This window comes from Pleurodeles waltl, chromosome 1_2 (genome assembly GCF_031143425.1).
Source record: "Pleurodeles waltl isolate 20211129_DDA chromosome 1_2, aPleWal1.hap1.20221129, whole genome shotgun sequence".
Taxonomy (NCBI): Eukaryota; Metazoa; Chordata; class Amphibia; order Caudata; family Salamandridae; genus Pleurodeles; species Pleurodeles waltl.
In genome coordinates this window covers 627,610,240-627,636,644 of record NC_090437.1, presented here as the reverse complement: position 1 = coordinate 627,636,644, position 26,405 = coordinate 627,610,240, and the positions used below count along the sequence as shown (strand labels likewise).

General features: G+C 48.1%; 1 protein-coding gene across 20 annotated transcripts in view; it reads left to right on the top strand.

Annotated features, from left to right (window-relative positions):
- The window catches only part of BLTP1 (bridge-like lipid transfer protein family member 1), a 1,779,540-nt gene that overhangs the window by 1,346,053 nt on the left and 407,082 nt on the right, over nucleotides 1-26,405 (top strand). For 9 of the 20 annotated variants that reach the window (XM_069242474.1, XM_069242454.1, XM_069242493.1 and 6 more), the window contains 2 exons: nucleotides 5,498-5,560; nucleotides 6,612-6,859. In XM_069242474.1, coding sequence (XP_069098575.1) covers nucleotides 5,498-5,560; nucleotides 6,612-6,859 — 311 coding nt within the window. The remainder of the gene's footprint in view (nucleotides 1-5,497; nucleotides 5,561-6,611; nucleotides 6,860-26,405) is intronic. The other 11 variants (XM_069242518.1, XM_069242512.1, XM_069242515.1 and 8 more) reach the window with 3 other exon arrangements.

Sequence of the window (26,405 nt, the reverse complement as noted above, 5' to 3'; positions counted from 1 at the left end):
TACACTCAAATCCCCACAACCTACACCACCGCACACGTAGATTGAGCAGACCTAACTGAGCAGATATCTGCCTGCAGAGGTGGTGGATGTGATTTTAGTCATTTGACGTCCTTTGAAAAATTCATTACATTCTGGCTACTGGACAGAGTTTGTGGCCTAATGTGAGGACTGTCATGTAGATCTGCTTTAGGCAAACGTCTCTGTTGTCCTTCTATTTGTACTGTCTTTGACTCAGCCAGGGCTTGACACGAGCACTGTTGAATTTTCTTTGTCAGCCCACTCAGGCTTTCTGCGTTTCCCTGATGAGCCCTATTCAAGTCATCAGTGATGCAGAATTTGAAATGATTACATATGTTTCCTTGCTCCTTTTGTTATGCTACAGTAGGACCTTCATTTGAATTATTGCCATATTAATGTGTACAGCTGTTGAGCAGTGGCATAACAAAACTTGTTGGGGGCCTCCCTGCAAATTATATGGAGGGGCCCCCCTCGGGACCCACGAAGGAGCTCTAATGCCACGGTACTGTGCTGAGAGGGCCCCCTGGAGCTTGGCGACCCCCCACACACCGCGGGGGCCTTCGTAGCGCCACTGCTGTCAAGCCTATGTACAACTATTCTTTTAGGCTACTGACCCTTAAAACTGTTTTCCTCATTTTGATTACTGCTGCACACAGTTTCTGTGAACTGCAAGCATGGTCACTGCAAGTACCATATACCATCCCTTTTCTGGGCGAGCTCATGCTTAGAACCAAGGTGTCATTACTGCCAAATGTGGTGTCACCTTTCATGTAAGGCATTCAGTTTCCCTCCCCACTTTCTCCTCTCAATCACATATATCTAAGGAGGAGAGTCTACTGCACTGGTTGGTTCCGAAGGGAGGCCTTAGCTTTTACCAGTCAGATTATTGAATATTGAGTAGTGAGTAGATGATCAACTGTTTGTCAGGATCGCTAGTGTTCAGAAGTGAAGGCCTGTCCAGAAATGGACCTTTCCCAGATGGATTGTTCATAAAAATGTACTGCCATGGTCAAAAAATAGCCTCCAGAAGGCCTTATGGCTGATTCTACCAGAGCTCTGGCTGCCCCTATGGTTTGGATCAGGAGTGTTCCAGTGCTGGGCAACTGCAGCTACGTGGGCGTCATCGAGTTAACGTCTGCCTGAACTTGGTCTTGTTGATAAGGTGTTGTACCTGATTTGGGGGCATGCTGGGCATGCACAGCCGCTATGATAGTCTCCAACCCCACTTTGCCCATGACCAAGACTGATCTATCTTCCTTGTCTGTAAATGACACTTGAAGGTTGAAGCCCAATGCCTAGATGTGTTTGGTGCTGTACATCTGCAAAACGTCGACATGGGCATTCATCCTTCACCAACCATTACTGCTTTAACTCTCGGGTCTGCAGGGAGTGCCATTTTGCAAACTGGGTCCTGCAGGATTTCCTGGCATGAAGTTCACCCCTCAGACCCTCCAACTTTTAATTGTTACTGCTTTGGTACCTGTTCAAAAGGTGAGGAATCTGTGGTAAGAAATATTCATCAGAAGAACCAGTTGCTTTGGTAACACCCTTTTCTGGTAGATATTGTATCTAACAACAGATCCCTCACTGACTGCCCTCCTTCCTATTATGTGGAGTTAATATCTACGGGTCAGTAGGGTTCTTTGTTAGATTCTGCACACTGTCAAGATTCTGAATCTGTTTCTAATACTCTGTATCTCAGGTTGAGAATAGCTTTGTTGTAAACTGCCATCAGCTTGCAGTAGGGGCACCAATGTAGGGCGCTGCACTGTCACTTCTGTAGGTGGGATGGTTGCTTCATAGAAGCTGATGGTCCTATCTGTTGATGTATTGGTGCACAGGAGCAATTGCTGGAATTTTTTCAGGATCCGGTCGGACATCTGGGGGAGTTTGAAAGATGATTAATCTGCAGTTAGATTATGCACTAGAAAGAGTTTTGCTGAAAGTGAGTAGCATGTACTTCTTCTCAAACCGAACAGGATGTGATTTTCTTGAAATGTACATATTACTTTAATCATCTTAGCTTTGTGCATATCCTTTGTGTTTAAAAGCCCGGCTGGGTTTGAAATCCTTGCTGTGGTCCATCCTTTTTGCTGTGTAATTTATTTGAGGGGTTTTTGTATACTGTGACACTGTATTACCAAGTGAGCAATGGCCTGGGATAGAGGTCAGTGGAGAGTGTGCACCTAAAAGTATAATGGTTCTGTTCTCTGTGGCCTGAAAAGGATTTTGACTCTGAATTAAAAGTCTACTGAAACCTTCAACTGACTGGAGGGTTAGCACATTCAGAATAAAACTGGTTCAGCAGGAGAATATATTTTTAAAGAAAATAGATGTAGCACATCCCTTTGTTGTGCTTGAAATATGTTCGCAGAATAAGCGATTCTGTACTACTGGAATATATATTCAGGTTGTACAGAACACATTATCAACCTCAGTTATGGCTATTAGCAGCTCACTGAAGAACATTTAAGTTTTTTTAAAAAATACAATCAGTAACCACTATTCCATTTATCTTTTGGGTTTCAAAACTACAGATGCCTTTACATGGAACTGTTACACTAGAAAATGCAGAGAATTAACTCATGCAGTTGCTCCTAATTTTATTTTTCGTACTGCATTTCAAATAGGATTTGTAGGAAGTTTGCTCTGTATATACTATTTCAAAGTAAGAAACAGTGTGCACAGAGTCCAAGGGTCCAAGGGTAAGATAGTAGCAAAATTAGAAAATTCTAATGCTCTATTTTGTGGTAGTGTGATCTAGTAGTAGGCTTTATCAGAGGGTAGTGTTAAGCATGTGTTGTACACACACAGGCAATAAATGAGGAATACACACTCAAAGACTTACTCCAGTCCAATAGGTTTTTATATAGAAAAATATATTTTCTTAATTTATTTTAAGAACCACAAGATCTGAAGTAAATACATAAAATGCAAGGTACTTCACACAGGTAAGTTAGGAACTTTGAATTAGAGCAATATCATATACAGTCTTTGTTAAAATGGCAATAAGCTATTTTAAAAGTGGACACTGCAAAAATCAACAGTTCCTGGGGAGGTAAGTAATGGTTAGATTGCGAGGTAAGTAAGACACTTGCAAGTCTCAGTTCCTGGGCATAGGCAGCCCACCGTTGGGGGTTCAAGGCAACCCCAAAGTTACCACACCAGCAGCTCAGGGCCAGTCCGGTGCAGAGGTCAAAGAGATGCCCAAAACACATAGGTGCCTATGGAGAACAGGGGTGCTCCAGTTCCAGTCTGCCAGCAGGTAAGTACCCGTGTCCTCGGGGGGCAGACCAGGGGGATTTTGTAGAGCACTGTGGGGGAAACAAGTAGGCACACCCTCAGCAGCACTGGGGGCAGCCGGGTGCAGTGTGCAAAGCAGGCGTCCGGGTATAGGTTTCTATGGAGGGACCCGGATGTCACTCTAGCTGTGCAGGCAGGCACGGGGGGACTTCTCGGGACAGCCACCACCTGGCTAGGCAGAGGGTCGTCTGGGGGTCACTCATGCACTGAGGTTCGGTTCCTTCAGGTCCTGGGGGCTGCGGGTGCAGTGCTTGATCCAGGCATCGGGTCCCTTATTACAGGCAGTCGCGGGCAGGGGGAGCCTCTGGATTCTCTCTGCAGGCGTCACCGTTGGGGGTCCAGGGGTGTCATCTCGGGCTACTCACGGGGTCGCAGTCGCCTGGGAGTCCTCCCTGCGGTGTTGGTTCTCTGGATCTCGAGATGGGGGTGTCGGGTGCAGAGTGTGAAGTCTCACGCTTCCGGTGGGAAGAGTGAGTTCTTTAAAAGTTGCTTCTTTGTTGCAAAGATGTTGCTGTTGTTGAGCAGGGCCTCTGCTCACAGGAGTTTCTTGGTCCTGGGGGTCAGGGCAGTCCTCTGAGACTTCAGAGGTCGCTGATCCTCGTTGGATGCATCGCTGGTTGCAGGTTTTTGAGTCAGGAGACAGGCCGGTAGGGCTGGGGCCAAAGCAGTTGTCGTCGTCCATCTTCTCTGCAGGGCTTGTAGTTCAGCAGTCCATCTTCTTAGTTCAGGTTGCAGGAATCTGATTTCCTGGGTTCTGGGGTGCCCCTAAATACAAAATTTAGGGGGGTGTTTGGGTCTGGGAGGGCAGTAGCCAATGAGTACTGTCCTGGAGGGCGGCTACACCCTCTTTGTGCCTCCTCCCTGTGGGGGAGGGGGACACATCCCTAATCCTATTGGGGGAATCCTCCAAAACTAAGACGGAGGATTTCTAAAGGCAGGGTTCACCTCCGCTCAGGGCACCTTAGGGGCTGTCCTGACTGGTGGGTGACTCCTCCAGCCTTGCCGCCAAAAGTGGGGCAGTGGCAGGAGGGGCGGGCATCTCCACTAGCTGGGATGCCCTGGGGCGCTGTAACCAAGGGGGTGAGCCTCTGAGGCTCACCACCAGGTGTTACAGTTCCTGCAGGGGGGGGTGTGAAGCACCTCCACCCAATGCAGGCTTTGTTCCTGGCCACAGATCGACAAAGGTACTCTCCCCAGGTGGCCAGCAACTCGCCTGGTTGTGGCAGGCTGGCAGAAACTGGTCAGCCCCACACTCGAAGTCGGATTGGTATTCAGGGGCATCTCTAAGATGTCCTCTGGGTGCATGTTACAATAAATTGCAGTGTGCATTTATTGTGCTGAGACGTTTGATACCAAACTTCCCAGATTTCAGTGTAGCCATTATGGAACTGTGGAGTTCCTGTTTGACTCCCAGACCATTTACTCTTATGGCTACCCTGCACTTACAATGTCTAAGGTTTTGCTTAGACACTGTAGGGGCATAGTGCTAATGCACATATGCCCTCACCTGTGGTATAGTGCACCCTGCCTTAGGGCTGTAACGCCTGCTAGAGGGGTGACTTACCTATGCCACAGGCAGTGTGAGGTTGGCATGGCACTCTGAGGGGAGTGCCATGTCAACTTAGTCATTTTCTCCCCACCAGCACACACACGCTGTGTCTTGGGATGTTCGGGAATGAAGGTGCACATTTGGTTCATAAAGGCCATAGTTGCTAGTAGCCCCTTGAACAAGGAGGACTAAAAAAATTGCAAATAAACAATAGAAAACCATGTTCCAAATGGGTTTATGAAACAGAAATCAAAATGACGTGCTCATAGTTTAACCAAATATGCACATATGTTACATTATCTCTTTCTTATAAAGAGAAGACCTGCTGTGACACTTAGTTTCCAGCCTTTGTAATTAAAGGTACCCAATGCTACAGAGAAAGAAAGCTAAAAAACGAATAATGTATATCCTAGAAAATGCAGTATGAAAACTATTTAGCAGCATTGTATATTAATGCTCTGCACATCAAATATAGTCTATGTGAGTGAATAGATAAGAGAGTATGGCACCTCAGAGCAGCATTGCCACTTAGATATGTGTTGTCTCACTGGTTTGTTATTCATTATTAGTTGTGAGAACATGAAATGTTTTAAATAAATGTCTCTCTTTTTGTTCACTTTAATGAAGTTGAATAATACAGTAATGGGAATTACTCGACAATACAGCGTCCCAGGGGATGGGTATTTCAAGGTATTTTAAAAAAATAAGAAGTGGACTCTTCCACAGAATTTAACTAATCCACCTTGCAAAAGCTCTGTTTCTTGACATCACCCTTATCAGCCATGCAAACTTTGCAAAGCAGAATGTAGATCGATTGTTTTTTCACTTATTAGTTGTATTTTTCTATTCCATAAACTAATGTATCCAGTGAAAAACTGTGATTTGACTGTGCTTATTGGCCACAGTAGGTACACCCATGCCAAGACTATATTCTATGAACTTTGTCCACTACATATTCCTGGCCTAAGTTATTTGCAGTTTTCTGCAAAAGTGTAATAGTGCTGATAGGTCAACATACAGATTTCCTTATAGTCATTATATATTGCCCTGTTCTTTTAATAGTCAAAATACAGTCCTTCAAATTGGCCCAAGTAAAGTGTTTTTTATCTACCTGAAAAACTGCCCTCCAGACAGGAGGCGAGATCAAAATAGACATAACAATTACATTAAGGTGATTATAAAAGATTCTTCTGTGACGTATATGTTCTTAATGTAAATATGTCTTTATGGTCTTAGCAATAATAATTTCCAAAAACACTGTTAGGTGCATAATTATCTTTTTCCAAGACACTATATCGCTGTACATTCTGGTGCATCAGTTTGCATGCTTTTTTATTCACTAATGTTCACTTATTCAATTTATGGGTAATCTGAAAGTTTCCTATACCTCTCCAAATTCTCTTGGGTCTTTTAAATTGGTTTTAATCATTTAAAGATGTGCAGTGGCAAATTGACCTATTGGATCTTCAATTTGGTTTTCAGCTTTGGTATTTTTTTCTCCTGTTAACATTTTCTGTTTTCTCTACTTAGAACTCCTGTTTGCTGGTGATTTCTTATTTCTTCATTTAGTTTAATTTCCATCAACATGTCATAACTTTCATTCTTCATGTTTCAAAATCTGATGCTTCTGTCTTTTCTAAAAGAGAAACTGTTCAACATTTATTTTCTACAACATTTTTGTTTTCTAATTTTAATTTAGCCTACACAAATAACCAAGTACCAATTCTTTTTTCACAATCAGTTTCCAGAGGAGACAGAAGTTGATCTTTTGTCTGTAACCATTGATGGCCCACCATCCCATTACTCACCATTTAGTGAAGGATCAGGCTCAGTGTTCAGTTCACCTAATACTCCTGTAGTCTTCTCACCAAGCGTTCCCTTCCAGCCTGAAGAGGCAAGGCGGGAAGACACATCACCTTCATCCAGTGAAGAGGAAGAAGAGGAACACGAGAAGGAGAGATTGAAAGTATTCATGAGCAGGAAACAGCAGTAAGTGGACTTTGGCCAACATGTTTTCCTAAGTTAAACACCTTAAAGCAAATAGTAATGTTTATGAACTACCCACAAGTGGGTAGTGCTTACTTGTCATAGTGAAAAACATGTCTGGTTTGAATTCTTAACAGGAAAATCTGCATTTCATATTGTGTTCCTGGAAAGTAATCCAGAAGGAGATAGTTCACTTATGTACGTCCAGGTTTAACATCCCTTACACCTACCTTTGGGCTTGAACATATGCCTTGTGTTATATTGGCCATCCTATTAATCGTTGCTTTACTTTTCTGTGGCACTTCAATGATGCATTGCCTCAGCAGACAGTGATTGGTTACACCTTTCTCAGCATCAGGTGTCAGTCCTGTAGCCAAGAGTTTTTTCCCCAAACCATTGTCTTTAAGCTAGTTATGTAAGTGGATATTAAATAGCAAGTAAGTAACTGTGGCAGGGTGAGCCAGGAGAGGAATTGTAAGATAAATGTGCCGACGTGGAATGACAAATAATAGTTTGTGTGTTTACTGAATTATACAAGTGGTACATTGGATTGCTAATATCGTTGACAGAAATTGAAGCTGTGAATTATGATATGTGTTAATGATATTTTTAGACTTAATCTACTTTTACATCTGATTCCATTTCATCTCTTGTTAGATGGGTCAAGCATAGACACTAGAAAGTATATTAGCATAGCATGAAGGAAGTTAACTTCTGAAGCTTGAGTGCATGCCTCTTTAAGATGTTCTATATGTTGACTTTGTTGCAAGTGGTGACAGAGAAGACAAGGACCCTAAGAAGGATTCACTCTCTAGAGCAAGTTAACTTGTTAAACTATTGTTGCCGCTCTTTTCCCCATCACCCCTTGAATTGCTTGTTAAGAAGCTGCGATTCTAAACTAATTGTTTGCACTTTGAGTCATATGGCTAAGAGTCAGACCTCAGTATAATGTAGGAATAAGAGTCATCCCTAAGTATTTATGGGCATTGACTTGTTCATCTGAACCCCTGATAGTGCCATCAAAGCTGCAGTTTCTCAATGAATTTAAACATTTTGTTTTTCAACAGGTTAATTTTGAGGTAATTAAAATCATTATTGGTGGCCAAGCTGTTAATCAGTTTGATGCCCTATTGTGGTACTCATTAATTAACACAAGGTTATCTGCAATTATTACTAGTGATAATTGAAAAAAAAACTTCATTTACAGGCAATGATTGCATTTTTTTAATGTAAGAAGGAAAATCTGCCAAATAGAAATTAAACAGAGTAGGAACCCACCTCCTTGTTAGAGACAATTTGCTAGAACTATACAAAACATGTTGGCTGCTGAATTGCCCAGGTCCACTGTTAACCAGATGGTATTGTTGAATCTCTGGATTAGAGAGAGAAGAGCCCACTCTGTTCAATAACCCACCAGTTTAGCCATAACGACTTTATTGAAGGCACTCAGGTAGTTCACTAGTCAAGAATATAATGTTTTCCTAGTGAATATCCTTGAAGGCAAATAAGTTAATGCCATGGTGCTATTGATAGTACTAGACTATGATCTAAATTACTTGATGTGTTTCATAGGTGAGATACCCTTCTTACCAATCTAATCCCACAAATGTTTTCAAATGAATTTTCCAAATAGATTTAGCTCATAATCAGAAAACCATCATTTAAAAATAGTCTTGATTCAATATAGGTTGCAATAAGTTTGTTGCTGCACCAAGTTGTTGTAGAGTCCCCTCTAACAGGATAATTTTAACCAAGCAGAGTTAATTGGCCAAAAAAATCTACATTTAATTTTAACAAAGCAGTGGATATGCCGTTAGGACCAGGAGCTTTGGATCCTTTCGAGAATGAATTTGCTTTACAAATTCAGGCCTGGAAACCATAAAAGGTGGGACATAGTCCTTATTATTAGAGTATGGATTAAAGATGGAGCCAGTGGCTATTCGCCTGCGGCAAGGCAGGGCAAAATGGGGGATACCACTTGGGAACAGGATTCATGCAGTCTGTTTATACGCAGACAACATAATGTTGAGTATCTGGGATATGAGGGTGGACTACTCAAACAAATCTACCAATTCTGCAACCTTCGCCGAGATCGCTGCCCTTTGCATTAACTGGCAAAAGTCCTGACTGTTTCCTCTACATCTGAATGCTGAGGAATACGGTTCAGATGTGGGTAGGAGGATGCTGACCTGGCAGACACTGATGTTTAGAAACTTGGGGATCCAGATTTACCATGTCTAGGGGGCCCTCTTGGATGGCAACCTTGGTGCGGCAGTATCAGGAGTTCGTAACCAGGTTTGTTCTAGGCATGCCCTTCCACTGTCTGTAGCAGAAAGAATAGCACTGGTAGGAAGCTGGGCTCTGGTTGTTGAACCCCCCCCCACACACTTTTTGCCTGGTGTCAGTATGTTTTGACTGTAGTACACTGTACACTGGGATCCTGCTAACCAGGACCCCAGTGTCTGTGCTCTCTCCTCTAAATTTGGTTGCTGGTAAACTTTTAGACCCACAGTTGGCATACTGGTGCACCCATGTAAGTCCCTAGTATATGGTACTTAGGTACCCAGGGCATTGGTACACAGGGGTCTCCCAGGAGCTGAAGCATGTATTATGACACCCAGGGGAGACCGTGCCAACTATGTCTTGCCTTATATCACGGTCACTGCATTTGGACACTGTAAGTCACCCCTCTGGTGGGTCCTTCAGCCCAAGGGCAGGGTGCATGTTCCTAAGTGTGAGGGTAGCCCTGCATGAGCAGGATACCCCTACAATTCTCAGAACTCCATTACCTGGGCTTTGTAAGTGCTGGGAAGCCATCTTAAGGTTTGTAGTGGATACTGGTCAACATGAGTGGTCCATCTACATAATGGCTTCTCAGAACCTAGGCATGTTTGGTATCAAACATCCTGGAATCATGCAACTACACAGATTCCAGTATTAGTTGCATGATCCCATGTACTCTGGGGGTTCCTTAAAGGATCTCCCAGTTCTGCCTGAGCAGCATTACGGGGTCTGGCTGCCAGCCCACACTGCTGCGGACCCCAGACACTGATCTGCCCTCCTGCTGATGAGCCCAACTCAACCAGGGGAAGGCAGAACAAAGGATTATCTGCAAGCGAGAGGTGTGACCATCTCTCCCTTTGAAATGGGTGTGTTTGGGCTTGAGTGGGGTGGCCTCTGAACGCCACCAGACTGCTTTGAAGGGCACTTTTGGTGCCTCCTTGCATAATCTGGTTTGCACCAGTTCTGGAACCCCCGGTTCCTGTTCTGGCGCAAAACTACACAAAGGACAGGATAGGGACTACGCCTCTGTCCAGCTCCTCCCCTAGGGAGGTGCGCAGAGTTCTGCCAGGTGGCCGGTTGATTCTTCCATCTTGAAAACAAGGTAGTCAGAGGCCCCTGGGAGCATCTGGCTGGTCAGGCCACGTTGATGAGGTCCCTGACCCCCTCTGATAGGTAGGTCACTACAGAGAGTGACCAACCCCCCTTTTGGGGTTACTTAAGGCCCCCCGGAGGGTGGGTCCTCAGATTCGTCGAGCAAGACTGTACACCAGGAACTCTCTGGCAGACTCTTCTGCTCCTAGCCCCCGGAACCACTGCTGGTCTGCTTTGGAACTGAAACAAGACTGTATCCAGTTGAGAGAGCTCCCACTGCAACATTGTTTCTCTAGCTCCTGCAAGATTTCTGCAACATCCATGACTGTGCATCATCCAGGATCACAAGGACTCTGTTTGCATTCAAGAATCAAGAAGTAATCTCCCTCTCGTGAAGGAATCACTCTCCTGCATCTGCTGGCACCTCAAGACAACGACGACTGGCTGGTGGATCTTGCTGTCCCATGAACATCAAAAGTCTTTGCAACACAGGTGGAGGTTCTGCGGACTTCTTGGGGTCCCCCTTGTCTTTTGATCCACTTGTAAGACTGTGGACCCCTGCTGCAGCACTGGAATGGAACCCCAGTGCACTGTGGCTGTTGATATAGCCAAGGTGTGTTTGCTCTTCCTCCAATGAGATCTTCAGGCTCCAACAAGCCCCAGCCTCCAACACTCTGCAACTCCAAGGTCAGCTTCCACCCTGCAGCTCCGGCAACATGGAACATCTGTTTTGTTTTACTGTTGAGGCCTCCCTGCGCCTGCTGCCAGTGGGTCACTTGTGGGGGCTCCATCGACTCTGGATGGTTTTTCCTTCCTGCTGAAGGCCTGCCCAGACTCTCTTCCAAGGGTCGAGTTACTAGGACTTTGCTGGTCCACAAAAAAACCTGCAACTTATCTTGTAGCTACTATTTACATTTGCCAAGACTAGTTGGTGACCCTGCTGGTTACTGACCCTCCTGCACTCCAGCGACCCAAGTGGGACAGCTCGTGGGCAACTCCTGCATCCTCCTGGACTCCGCAGCTGGACTTCTTCCTTCACCATCCTGCAGGAACTTCACCTTCAATAGGGTGGGCATTGCCTACCTGCACCACCTGGATATCTCTGAGTGTTCAGACACTGTCCTTTTCTTTTTCAGGTTCCTCTCATCTGGAATCCTCCTTTGGGTTCCACCGAACTGTTCCATGGGTCGCAACAGTAGCTGGACAACCATTACATTGACTCCATCAACTCAACCCTATGTACCTGGGCTCTCTGGTGTAGGTACTCCAGTCTTCTGGGTATACACGGGTGGGGGAACTCTCCAACCTTCTTTGTGCCAGCTAGTTTCCTCGGAGTCCACTGGGAAGGGTCTTGAATCCATAAGAATTTAACCGCGACAGTCCTATGTTAGCTTGAGGGACACCCAGCTCCTTAACGCCTCTGCACCTGGGCGCCTGTGGTGTTACACTTACTTACCTCTGGTGTCTTCTTACTCCCCAACCCCCTGGGATCCTAACACACTTACCTATGTTGGGCTCCTCCATTCTTATACCACTTTCTTATTATATTGTTCGGTCCCCTCATAGGGCCCCATGTATTTCTCTGCTATTTCTGATTGTTTCTAAGTGTATATTTTGTGTGTAGATATCTCCAAAAGATATACCAACGTTAGTATAGTCTTAATAAATAGTGTTGTAATAAAGAAAACTTTATTTTTGCAACACCTAGGCCCTCATTACAACTTCGGTGGCTTTATCCAAGATCGCCGAAGCTGCGGGCGCCAGTATACCGCCAATGCTGGCAGTATATCTGGCTTTTGATTATGACATTTCCACTGGGCCAGCGGATGGTAACAGTATTTCCGTCCGCTGGCCCAGCGGAAAAGTCAAATCAACATTGCAGCTGGCTCGTAATAGAGCCGGCGGCAATGTTGATGTGCAGTGGGTGCAGTCGCCCGAAATTCAGGCAGTGAAATGCGCAATGGGGCTGTGCCTGGGGGCCCCTGCACTACCCATGCCAAGTGCATGGGCAGTGCAGGGGCCCCCAGGGGCACCCAAGTCCCCCTTACCTCCACCCTTTCCATGGCGGTGTTTACCGTCATGGACAGGCTGGCGGTTGGGGACTCATAATCCCCAGGGCAGCAGTGCTTGTGGCTGGCGGTATGTTGGAGGGGCTGGCGGTGTGGCCGTGGCTATTGCACCACAGTCATAATAGCTGGCAGAACACCGCCAGCCTGTTGGCGGTACTACCGCCAGCTTACCACTGGCCCCCAGGGTCGTAATGAGGCCCCTAGTGTGGTTCTTTCCTGTGTATAGTTACTGACTGACTATTGTGGTATTGCAAGTGCTTTACACTCCTCCTAGGAAAGCTTTAGCTGCTTGCCTCAGCTGCCCCTGTAAAGCTTCTGCTATCTGGATACCTATTCACTATCACTAAGGGTTGCCTGGACTCAGTGTCGAGTGCCACACCATAGGTGTACACCATAAACTGAGACAGCCTCCTACAGCGCTCTCTAAAATAGTTAGACTCCTGTGCCTGCTGTACTATTTTTCTAATCTCCCCTTCATTCTGCCAGCCTCCTTTGTTTGTTTACCAGACGTACTGCTGGGCGATCTCGTTTGGCATGGAGACCGTTGTAGAGTTGCCCTATCCCAACTTTAACTGTTGACAGTGAAGGGCGACTTACGCTCCTGGGATTATGAGCATTAGTATGTTGCATCTCAGCTATAGTGAATAAGCTGATGGTTTGTGAAACGCCACTTGGATGATACTTTCTCAGTCCACCTAGCGTTTGGGACCAGCTATTTCACCTGTCCCACCTCATACAGACTAAGGTGCCTGTTGCATCACACCTGCTCTGAATGGTGTTTTGGTACTTTCGTAGAGATATGTATGTCATTGCCTCTGCTCTCCCCTATTCTTCCGCCATCCCCTTCTTTGAATCTCCGGGAACCTTGTGCTTACCATAATTTTTGGCACTAGAGTGGAAGCAGGATGGGGCCGGGGGGGCTGTGTTGACTTTTTCCAGGACGGCGTCTTAATGTCCTTTAACAAATTAGTTGAACAATTGAATGTCCCTTGAGGGCAATTCTTGACATATCACATCCTGGTCCACGTGTTCCGGGTCAATTAAAGCACTGGATCTGCGGAACCACCATCACATGTTCTTATGCAATATCTTCACACTGTGGGAGAAGACTTTATCAGCTGGTTGTCGGGAGCCCTCACAGAGCGCAGCCAGACTTCCTTAGCTGGCCTCCACGGGGGATGGGAATCAGAAATAGGGTGACCCCTCCCTGACAATGAATGGCATTGGATGCTGGCTTATATATCGTGTCTCCAGAAACAAATACAATTTCTACTTAGAACCTACTTGACACCGGCCAAAATTAATCAGTTCAGCTGTGGCAGATGCCATCTGTCCCCAACATCACGCTCCTGATGCTGATCTACACCACATGCTTTGAGCGTTCAGGTTCCTTTTCCAGTATTGGGCTGCAGTTACCATGCAGGTTGCGCAACTGACCGAGTCATCCCTTCTCAAAATTGGGAGTCTTGGGCTGTTTCCTATGCACTGCGAAGAATAAAACTGAAGCATGCTTCTGGGATCTGGCCTTGGTTCTGGCCAAGCACAACATCATGTGCTGTTGGAGGGCTCCTCAGCCCCCTGCTCTGACAGTGTGGAAGTTTTTGCTCCAGGTGTTGCTTGAAGCTAAGAGCACTACTTTGAAAAAGGAGGAGGCCAGTAGGGTCTGGAAAATTTCCATGGAATTGTATTCCCTGCTGTTAAAGTTTCAGGGGTTGGCTCAATAAGACTCCTTTTCTCTTTAGTCACACCCTCCTGGATTGACTGGGTGCTCTTCCAGAAAAGGTGCTTGCTGGCAGGGTAGAAGGGGCTCCTCCCCATTGATACTATGTATGCTGCTTCTGGCGCACACTAGACCTTAAGCTCTGCCTTTTGTCTCTTGATGTTTGAGGTAGGGATGCTAGAACACCTAACTTCCTGCCTGCAGGAAAGTGCCTCTTTTGACATGGTCTTCCCCCCACCCACCTCTACGCGCGCACACGCACACACACTTTACCTGGTTTCTAGTGTCATTTCGACTGAAAGTGGACTGGGGTCCTGCTAACCAAGACCGCAATGCCAGATCTCTTTCCCCCAAAACTGCACAGTCATTTTTCCCAATTGGCAAAACCTTTAGCACTCGCTGTAAGTTGCTAGTAAATGGTACCCCTGGTACCTAGGGCCTGGGGGTACTAAGGAGGGTCTCTAAGGGTTGTAGCATGACTTGTACCACCCTAAAGGACTCCTAACCAAGCACATGACAGGCTGCCATAGCAGGCTGCATGTCTTGGTGCAGACAAAAGTGAAAACGACACATAGCACACAGCCTGTGTGTCATGTCCCCTAAATACTGCATGCAATATATGTAAGTCACCCCTCTAGCAGGCCTTTCGGCCCTAAGGCAGAGTGCATTATATGACATGTGAGGACATATCTGCATGATCAGATATGCCCCTGCTATGTCTTTGTCGATTCTCAGACATAGTAAGTGTGCAGTACGGCCATTTTAAATGCATGTACTGGACACTGGTCACTACGCGTTTCCCAGCTACATGATGGCTTCTCTAAAAATAGGGATGTTTGGTATCAAACATCTCAGATTAATAGACCCTCACTGATGCCAGTGACGAATGTATTGATAATTGCACCCAGAGTGCACCTTAGAGGTGCCCTTTAAAAACCTACCAGCTACTAGTGTGTTGACTGATTGGTCCTGACCAGTTCAGCCACCTTAGACATGTTTCTGGCACCCCATGGTGAGAGCTGAAGTGGACACTACTTTTTAAATAGCTCCATCTTGTTTGGAAGGAATTAGGCTACCAGGGTTAGGTTTATGCCCACTTCCTAGCAGAAGTGGTCATAAGAAGAGTGTAGTCACCCTAAAGGTGATCAGCCCATTGGCCACCACCTGGCACTCCCTGTAATGCCCCTAAGTTGAGTATTTAGGTGGCACCTCTAAACCATAGAACTCAGATCCTGATGACCTAAGAAGAAAAGGACATAGAGAAGCCACACCTGCAGAGTAGGAAAAGAAGAAGTAGCTCACTAGGTACCATCCCCACCAGCCTGCCTGCTGACCTTGACAAACTCTGCCCAAAAGGCGACACGTCCTGCAGCTGAGCCTCCGAGAAGCTCAGACTCCCATGAGCAGTGGATCTGCTCTGCAACAAAGTCTCAAGAAAGGACTCTGCAGCCTCCAGAACCGCAAAGACCCGACACCTGAAGTGGCCTCTCCACCTGACATCCACAACCCGAGCAGGTGAAGCCAACCAATGCTGCCAGCAAGGTTCTCCAGCTGTCCAAAGTCCGAGTCCATCCAGGTTTCATCCCTGTTGTAATCCTCTCCCCACCCCCAAGTTGCCTCTGCATGCAGGTCCCCTCACCTGCGGCCTTGTGGTGAGAGAAAACCCAGCACCTCTAGCAGAAACTGCACCCATCGCCCATGACCCACTCTGATATAGGCCACTGGTGCCAACGACGTCCCCCGGCTCCACTGAGCTCAAGGCCACCTGGTTTCACCCCTGCCTGATTCCCCAACGACACCTACAACCTCAACACACAAGACCCCTGACTGTGAGTGCTTCTAGACAGAGAAACCCGACACCTAAAGACACCCCTGCATCTGACACCGTTGGGCCCTGGAGAAAAAGACCCCAGGTGCACCTATGTCCCCGAGCACCCCAATCCCTACCTGCTTGTTGTCCCTGACTGTCTTCCTAGTCAGAGTCTGCAGCCTGTCTTCACGAGGACCAGTTCCCATTGAAAATTATTGGGCACCCGGCGACTTGCTGCACCTCTGCACCTGGCCGCCCCAGTGCTGCCAGGAGTGACCTGCTGGTGTGGTTCTTATCAGTGCTTAGTACTTACCTTAACTCTCTGAGTTTGGCCTTGTAACTCATTGTTAACCTTCTGTTTGCTGAACGTTGTTTTTCTCCATAGGTTAACATTGAAGAACTGTGAAATTGCATTGTCGATTTTTTAAACTAAAAGGTATTTATGCTTGAAAACGTACTTACCTTGCAACAAAGTTCTTGGGTTTAAAGTATATATAAACAAAAGTCTTATTTTATTAAATCGGTCTTGGATTTATTCTTTGAGTGTGTTTCATTGATTGCTTCTGTAAGTACATCAAATGCTGAGCACTACCCTCTGGTAACCCTAACTGCTCACCCACACTACCACAAAATAGAGCATTAGTCCTATTTACTTTTGCCTCTGCAAACCAATTGGGAAACCACTGAACTCTTTGCACAGTGTACTTCTTATCTGAGAGAGACTTGTAGTTGCAGATTCCTTACCTTAGAATTTCCCCCAGGCGTCATACTGGATCTGTAGATTTTTCTTAGAGCAATACTGGTGCGCGTCAGTAGGTGGCTTCCGTCAACTCCACGTGCGGCGACGTAGTCGCTGTGATGACGTCGGAAGTCAGTTCTTTTCTTTCCATGCCACGCGCTGTTCCGGAGAGAGCTACCCTGGTCTCTTTTTGACCGACTTCGACCCTTTTGTTGAGTTTTTGGTGTTTCTTTTGGTGTGTCGAGGATGTCCCCGAAGACCGGTTTCAAGCCATACCACGACGGTCACCACATGATGTCGGTGACGGATCCACATCGGATCTGTTTGTGGTGCATGGAGCGCGACCACGACCCGAAGTCGTGCTCCGAGTACCGGCGCTCAACTCCACGTAGGTCCTGGTCTTGCTCGAAAGGAAGGTCTTGAGACCGTTCACAAAGCCACTACCATTCTTCTTCCTCCAAGTCTTCGGGCACAGGTAAGAAGAAGTCAAAGCGGTCCCATCGCCCTTCGACTTTGCCTCGTCGCTCGGCTGATGCGACGCAGGAGGAGTGTCGACGCTCGAGGCCTGCGTCTTCGAAGCCTGCTTCTGGGTTCACTCCGCGCTTCCCCGAATTTCCGGGAGGTGGTGCGACCCCGCCCAATTGAAGGAGATTTATGAGGCCATGTGCCTCATTTTGGGCAGACTTACCCCAATACGGTGCCTTGGGGTCCAAGGGGTTTGGACGAGGAGCCTTCAGGTTCCGCACTGGAGGCTTCAGCCACTGAGGTCCCATCCGCTCGGGGATCTGCACTGACGCCGGTTGTACCACTGAGACCCTCCCCAGCGCCAGTTTGATTTTCATCGCTCCCGACGTCTGTAGTGCCCACCATCGACGTCGACCCAATCCTTATCCCCGACGACTCTGAGTCGGAGCGGCATCAGGGAAGGCCTCCTCTGTCTTCGATGGGGCCTACTTACCCCAGTTTGGTTTTGGAACCTTTTCCTTATGGCTACGAATTTGGAGAAGGATTGGAGTGGTCCCTGGACTCTTATGAATACCAGGATGACCCATCTTTGGACTGGGCACAGGAATCGGGTGAGGCCAGTGGACTGGATACTTCTCCAGACGCTAGCATGCTGTCTCCTCCTATCGTGGCTACGGCGGAGGGAGCAACTTATGCTATGGTGGTCAGTAGGGCAGCTGAGGTCCTTCACCTTGAGCTATCTACTATAGAGGTCAGGTCCAATCTCCTGATGGAGGTGCTTCTGCCGGGGCTTCCACATCTGAGCCCCTTTTGCCATGCAGTGAATCCCTCACCGATGTCCTTTCGGGTACTTGGTCCAAACCCAACACGGGGGCTCCTGTGAACAGGACTATCACACGCCGCAATCAGCCTGCCCCAAACGACCCTAAATTCCTGTCCCAAAACTGCACGCCTGAGAGTCTTGTCATCTAGGCTTCTGCTTCCTCTGACACATTCCCTTCCTCACTCCTGGATAGGGAATCTAAAAGACTGGAACAATTTGGGAAGAAGATGTTTTCTTCCTCCAGTCTTGCACTGCGGTCCATGAAAACCGCATGCATTTTGGGCCGCTATACCCACTCTCTGTGGGATATGGTCGCACAAGTTCTGCCGCAGATACAGGAGTAGGCACGTGCTATTGTCTCCCAAGCTGTCACCGATGGAAGAGATGCAGCGAAGTGCTTGATCTGATGTGGGCTGGACACGTCCGACTCTCTGGGCAGATCAGTTGTTACGATGGTGGCCTTCAGACGCCACGCCTGGTTGCGTACTTCTGGTTTTTGTGGGATGTCCAACAGTCTCACCCTACCTTCACCCAACACACCCCTAAATTTTGTATTAAGGGGCACACCAGAACCCAGGAAGTCAGATTCTTGCAACCTGAATCAAGAAGGACTGCTGACCTGAAAGCCCTGCAGAGACCACAGAGACAACAACTGCTTTGGCCCCAGCCCTACTGGCCTGTCTCCTGACTCGAAGAAAACTGCAACAGCGACGCATCCGACAGTGACCAGCGACCTCTGAAGCCTCAGAGGACTGCCCTGAACCAAAGGACCAAGAAACTCCCATGAACAGCGGCTCTGTTCAAATCCAACAACAACTTTGCAACTTTTAAAGACCTCACTCTTCCTGCCGGAAGCGTAAGACTTCACCCTCTGCACCAGATGCCCCCAGCTCGAGCTCCAGGGAACCAACACCACAGGGAGGACTCCCAGGTGACTGCGACCTCCTGAGTAACCCGAGACGACCCCCCTGGACACCTACAGCGACGCATGCAGAGAGAATCCAGAGGCTCCCCTGACCGCGACTGCCTGTAACAAGGAACCCGATGCCTGGACGAAGCACTGTACCCGCAGCCCCCAGGACCAGAAGGAACCGAACTTCAGTGCAGGAGTGACCATCAGGCGACCCTCTGCCTAGCCCAGTCGGTTGCTGGACCGAGAAGACGCCCTGTGCCCTGCCTGCACCGCAAGAGTGACCCCCGGGTCCCTCCATTGGTTTCCATTACAAACCTGACGCCTGCTTTGCACACTGCACCCGGCTGCCCCTGTGCCGCTGAGGGTTTGTTTTGTGTGCCTACTAGTGTCCTCCTCCCAGTGCTCTACAAAACTCCCCTGGTCTGCCCTCCGAGGACCCAGGTACTTACCTGCTGGCAGACCGGAACCGGAGCACCCCTGTTCTTCATAGGCGCCTATGTGTTTTGGGCCCTCCTTTGACTTCTGCACCTGACCGGCCCTGTGTTGCTGGTGGTGGGTTTTTGGGGTTAACTTGAGCCCCCAATGACGGTCTACCTAAAACTTGGAGATAGGAACTGTATGTCGAATACTTACCTGTAAAACTGTTCAGTCTTTCTTCCTTTCAATAACTATTGAAAATTGCACTGTGTCCACTTTTAAGATAGCTTTTTGCCATTTTAAAGAAAACTGTGTACATAGCTGATTCCATTCAAAGTCCTGAATATATCTATGCAAGGTACTTTTCATTTTATGTACTTACCTGCAAGCTGAATCTTGTGGTTCTAGAAATAAATTAACAAAATATATTTTTCTAGATAAAAACCTATTGGTCTGGAATGAAGTCATTGAGTGTGTGTTTCTGATGCCAGTGTGGGATTTATTGTAACATACACCCAGAGGGCATCTTAGAGATGCCCCCTAAATACCAGTCCGACTCCTAGTGCTAGGCAGACCAGTTTCTGCCAGCCTGCCACAACCAGATGAGTTTCTGGCAACATGGGGTGAGTGCCTTTGTCACTCTGTGGCCAGGAACAAAGCCTGTACTGGGTGGAGGTGCTTCTCACCTCCCCCTGCAGGAACTGTAACACCTGGCAGTGAGCCTCATCAGCTCATGCCTTTTACTCCAGAACCCCAGGGCATCCCAGCTAGTGGTGATGCCTGCCCCTCCGGCCACTGCCCCCACTTTTGGCTGCAAGGCTGGATGAGAAAATGAGGAAAACAGGGAGGAGTCACCCACCAGTCAGGACAGCCCCTAAGGTGGCCTAAGCTGAGGTGACTCCTGCCTTTAGAAATCCTCCATCTTGAGATTGGAGAATTCCCCCAATACAAATGGGGATGTGGCCCCTTCTCTCAGGGAGGAGGCCCAAAGAGGGTGTAGCCCCCCTCCAGGACAGTAGCCACTGGCTAATGCCCCCAGACCTCAACACACCCCTAAATTTAGTATTCAGGGGCAACCCTGAACCCAGGAAATCTAATTCCTGCAACCTATACTGAGAAGAAGGACTGCTGACAACTGACTTGGCCCCAGTCCTACGGGCCGGTATCCAGACTCAAAGAACCTGCAACAGCGACCTATCTGACAGGGACCAGCGACCCCTGAGGACTCAGAGGACTTCCCTGAACCCTAAGGACCAAGAAACTCCCAAGAACAGCAGCACTGTTCACCAACTGCAAAAAATGTTGTATCTTTGAAACAACTTTGAAAGAACTCTCCCTTCCTGCCGGAAGCATGAGACTTCTCACTCTGCACCCGATGCCCCCGGCTCGAGCTCCAGAGAGCAAACACTGCAGAGACGACTCGTAGGCCGCTGCAACGACGTGAGTAACCTAAGTCGACCCCTCTGCACCCCCACAGCGACGCCTGCAGAGATAATCCAGAGGCTCCCCCTGACCGCGACTTCCTGGTAACAAGAAACCTGATGCCTGGACCAAGCACTGCATCCACAGCCCCCAGGACTGAGAGGAAGCAACTTCCAGTGAAGGAGTGACCAGCAGGCGGCCCTCTTCCTAGTCCAGTCGGTGGCTGGCCCTAAAAGCCCCCCTGTGCCCTGCCTGCATTGCCTAAGTGACCCCCAGGTCCCTCCATTGCTTTTTATAGCAAACCCAACGCCTACTTAGCACACTACATCCGGCCGCCTCTGTGCAGCTGAGGGTGTGTTTTCTGTGCCTGTTTGTGTCTCCCCCCTGGGCCCTACAAAACCCACCTGGTCTGCTCCCCGTGGATGCAGGTACTTAACTGCCAGCAGACCGGAACCGGAGCACCCCTGTTCTCCATAGGCGCCTTTCTGTTTTGGGGCCTCCTTTGACCTCTGCACCTGACCGGCCCTGTGTTGCTGGTGCAGTGACTTTGAGGTTGCCTTGAACCCTCAACGGTGGGCTGCCTATGCCCAGGAGACTGACTGTGTAAGTGCTTTACTTACCTGAGAAACTTAACAAAACTTACCTCCTCCAGGAACTGTTGATTTTTGCAGTGTCCACTTTTAAAATAGCTTATTGCCATTTTAACCTAAACTGTGAGTAGTACTGTTTTAAATCAAAGTTCTATACTTACCTGTGTGAAGTACCTTGCATTTTATGTACTTACCTCAAATCTTGAATCTTGTGGTTCTAAAATAAATTAAGAAAATATATTTTCCTATAGAAAAACTATTGGCCTGGAGTAAAGTCTTTGAGTGTGTGTGTTCCTCATTTATTGCCTGTGTGTGTACAACAAATGCTTAACACTACCCTCTGATAAGCCTACTGCTCGACCACACTACCACAAAATAGAGCATTAGTATTATCTAATGTTGCTACTATCAACCTCTAAGGGGAACCCTTGCACTCTGTGCAAACTATCTCTCACTTTGAGATAGTATATACATAGCCAACTTCCTACAAGGGGTGACTTATCTATGCCACAGGCAGTGGTTTGTGGGCATGGCACCCTGAGAGGGGTGCCGTGTCGACTTTGTCTTTTTCTCCCCACCAGCACACACAAGCTGCAAAGCAGTGTGCATGTGCTGAGTGAGGGGTCCCCAGGGTGCCATAATACATGCTGCAGCCCTTAAAGACCTTTCCTGGCCACAGGGCCCTTGGTACCATGGGTACCTTTTAGAAGGGACCTAACTGTGTGCCAGTACGGTGCCAATTGTGGGAACAAAGGCACAGTTTTAGGGAAAGAACACTGGCGCTGGGGCCTGGTTAGCAGGGTCCCAACATACTTTCAATCAAAGTTGGCATTAACACTAGGCAAAAAGTGTGCGGGGGTAAACATTCCAACAGTGGCACTTTCCTACACACATGCTAGATGGCATATGCCGGCACTGCAGTGGTACTTGAAGTTCCAGTGGGCGCAGCATCAGGGGAATCTCTCTGACATGGTCCAGATCTGGTAAGGGACAGTGAAATACCTGCAGCGGCGGCTTTCGAATCCGCATTGGGTCCACGGCAGATCCCTCTCCCTTCCCCAGCCAGATCTATCCATAGTGACAGATGTGTCACTTCTGGGTTGGGGCAGCCTCATGGGAGAGGCGGAGATCAGAGGTCTCTGGCCTCCGGCAGACTCTGGGCTCCATATCAGTCTTCTGGAGCTCCGGGAGATCATGCTTGCGTTGAAAGCATTTCTTCCCTTTCTCAAAGGGAAAGTAGTGCAGGTGTTCACGCACAATACTACTGCAATGTGGTACTGGAACAAACAGGGTGGAGTAGGGTCCTGGACCCTTTGTCAGGCGGCACTACGCCTCTGGACATGGCTGGAACATCAGGGCATTACCCTGGTGGTTTAACAGCTGGCAGGTTCTCTCAATGCCAGAGCGGACGAACTCAGCTGTCGATGCACAGCCTATCATGAATAGCGTCTCCATCCAGAGGTGGCGCAAGGTCTCTTTGAGCAGTAGGGGGAGCCTCGGTTAGATCTGTTTGCCTCTGCAGAGAACACACAATGTCAGCAGTTTTGCGCGTTGGAGTTTCCAAGGCGGCACTCGCTCAGAGACGCTTTTCGTGTCGAGTGGAACTCCGGCCTCCTTTCCACCTTTCCGCCTATACCACTTCTGCCCAGAGTTCTCAAGAAGATCAGGAATGACCAGGCCCAAGTAATCTTGGTGTCTCCGGACTAGGTAAAGCTATTGAGTATGGCCACCTATCTGCCAGTTAGACTGCCTCTTCGAGGGCGGATCTTCTGTTGCAGCAACAGGGGATGGTTCTCTAACCGAACTTGTCCAATCTCCACCTTCATGCATGGAGATTGACCGGCAAGTTGACGACTTTTGATCTTCCACCCGAAGTCTGTGATGTTATCTTGGCAGCTAGGTGTCTCTCCAACAAAACAGTATACGCCTGTCGGCATAAATTTGTGGCATGGTGCACCAACAAATCTGTTGATCCCGTCTCGGCCCCTCTGTCTGAATTTATTTTATTCATTCTTTCTTTGGCCCAGCAGGGTTCTGCTTTGGGAACCCTTAAAGAGTATTTATCTCCCATTTCAGCCTTTGTAAGGCTACCTGATCAGCCCTCACTCTTTAACTCTATTTTGAATAGATTCCTTAAAGGTCTCACCCATTTATTTCCTCCCACTCCATTTGTCATGCCTCAGTGGGACCTCAGTCTTGACCTTACTTACTTAATGTCTACTCCCTTTGAGCCAATGCACAATTGTTCTTTATGGCTCCTCACTTTCAAGACTGTCTTTCTTGTTGCCATCACTTCTGCTCACAGAGTGAGTGAGCTTCAAGCCCTTTCTTACAAGCCTCCATTCTTGTCTGTACACCCTGACAAAGTGGTGTTGCGCACTAATGCTCCCTTCCTTCCTTCCCAAGGTTGGTACGCCTTTTCATGTAGGCCAGTCCATCACCTTGCCTATTTTTAACGCACTTCCACATCCTTCCCATGAGGAGGAGAGACTCCATCATCTGGACCCAAAAAGAGCACTGGCGTTCTGTCTTAATCATACTAAAGATTTCTGGGTGGACAAACAACTCCTTCTCGGGTATGTGGGTGCGAAGAAAGGGAAGGGCGTGCCAAAACGTACCATCTCTCGTTGGGTACTTCTTTGCATCAAGATGTGCTACGCTTTGGCCAAGAAGCAACCCCCTGAGGGCGTTTGCGCTAATTCCACCAGAGCAACTGCTGCTTCCACTGCGTTAACACGCAGAGTTGCTGTCCTGGATATCTGCTAAGCAGCTACATGGGCATCCCTGCACACGTTTACTAAACACTACTGCATGGACAGTCCGGTCCATCAGCACGGCTAATTTGGTCATTCGGTCCTGCAGGACTTTCTAGTATGATCTTGGTTCACAGCCCACCTCCGAGCATGGCATTGCTTGGTTATCTATTCTAAGGTAAGGAATCTGCAAGTAGAAGTTTCTATCGGATGTACAAGTTACTTACCTTCGGTAACGAAATATCTGGTAGAGAAATATTCTAGTTGCTGATTCCTTACCAACCCACCCGTCCTCCCCGCTTGCGTACTGATTTCTAGGGACAGGGCTTCTCCCTTCAGGTCCTTAGCTCTGGCGCACCAATCTCAGTGTACTTAGTGGCTCTGCGCTTTGGCGTGGAAAGTCTTTAAAAGAAACTAACGTCACTGCGCTGAGACGGCATCTATGTACTTCTCCTGACGTCATCATGGCGACTACGATGCCAACAACGCCAGCGGAGTCAACCTACGCTGTAGGAAGCTGGCTCTGTATATACTATATCAAAATGAGATAGTGTGGACAGAGTCCAGTGGTTCCCCAAGAGGCTTGACAGAGGCAATAATAGATAATACTAATGCTCTATTTGTGGTAGTGTGGTTGAGCAGTTAGGCTTATCAGAGGGTAGTGTTAAGCATTTGTTGTACCCACACAGACAATAAGAGAAACACACAATCAGTGACTTAACTCCAGACCAATTGGATTTTTATATAGAAAAATATTTTGTCTTAATTTATTTCTAGAACCACAAAGTTCAATTAGCAGGTAAGTATGTCAAATGAAAGGTACTTTGCATAGTTATAATCAGGACTTTGAATGGAATCAACAATGTGCACAGTATTCCTTAAAATGGAAAAAAAGCTATTTTAAAAGTGGACACTGCAATTTTCAGCAGTTCCTGGGGGAAGAAAGTACAGTACAGTTTTGGAGGTAAGTAATCGGCTTACAGGTTCAGTCTCTGGGGCATAGGTAGTCCACCGTTGGGGGTTCAAGATAACCCCAAACAGCCAGCAAAGCAGGGCCTGTTTGGTGGAGAAGTCGAACAGGAGGCAAATTAACGTGGGTCCCTATGAAGACACTGGGTACTCCGGTTCCGGGCTGCATGCAGGTAAGTACCTGCGTTCTCGGAGGGCAGACCAGGGGGGTTTAGAGGAGCACTGGTGGGGGGGCGCCCAAGTAGGCACCAAACCAAACATGCACCCTCAGCGGCACGGGTGCAGCCGGTTGCAGGCTGCAAACAGGGTGTCGGGTTCCCAATGGAACTCTATGGCAGGACCCTGGGGTCATTTAGGTGCTGCAGGCAAGGCACAGGAGGGCTTCTCGGGCAAGCCACCGACTGGACAGGGAGGAGGGCTGTCTGCTGGTCACTGCTGCACCAGTGGTCGGTTTCTCTCGAGGCTGGGGGCAGCGGGTGCAGTGCTTCTCCAGGTGTCAAATCTTGGTCCCGGGCAGTCGCAGTTAGGGGGTTCTCGGTATTCCCTCTGCAGATGTCATCGTGGAGGGCTGGAGAGGTCAGCCCAGGGTGGACACTTGGTTGGAATCTCTGGCTGGTTGGTTCCTCTGGACACGGTCCAGGGGTGTCGGGTGCAGAGTAGTTTGTATTCACACTTCTGGAGTGAGGTGGGAGTCCCTTTAAAGATAATTGCATTTTCTTCTTGTTGGACAAGTCCACTGTCCACTGGAGTTTCTTGGTCCTCAGTGATGCAGGCAATCCCCTGGAGGCTTTTCAGGGATCGCTGGTCCTGTAGAATGCGTCGCTTTTCTTGGGCAGTGTCTTTGAAGCAGGAGACTGGCCAGTAGGGCTGGGGCCGAGTCAGTTGTTGTCTCCTTTTCTTCTCTGGTGCCGGGGGGGGGGGGTGTTAAGCTCAGCAGTCCTTTTCTTGAGGTCCTCAGGAATCTAAATCTCTTGGTTCAGGGAGCCCTTAACTACAGAATTTAGGGGTTTTTAGGGTTAAAGTACAGTAGCCAATGGCTGCTGTCCCTGAAGGTGGCTACACCATCCTAGTGCCCACTCCCTTTGGGGAGGTGGGGCACATCCCTATCCCTATTGGCCCTAATCCTCCAAAGCAAGATGGAAGATTTCTCAAGGAGTGGGTCACTTCAGCTCTGGACACCTTAGGGGTGGTCCTAGCTGTGGGGGTGACTCCTCCTTGTTTTTCCTAATTATACCTCTGGACTTGCCGCCAAAAGTGGGGACTTGTCTGGGGGGGTGGGCATCTCCACTAGCTGGAGTGCCTTGGGGCACTGTAACACGAGGCCTGAGCCTTTGAGGCTCACCGCCAGGTGTTACAGTTCCTGCAGGGGGAGGTGGAAGCACCTCTACCCAGGACAGGCTTTGTTTCTGACCACAGAGTGCACAAAGGCACTCACCCCATGTGGTCAGAAACTGGTCTGAAAGTGGCAGGCTGGCACACACCGG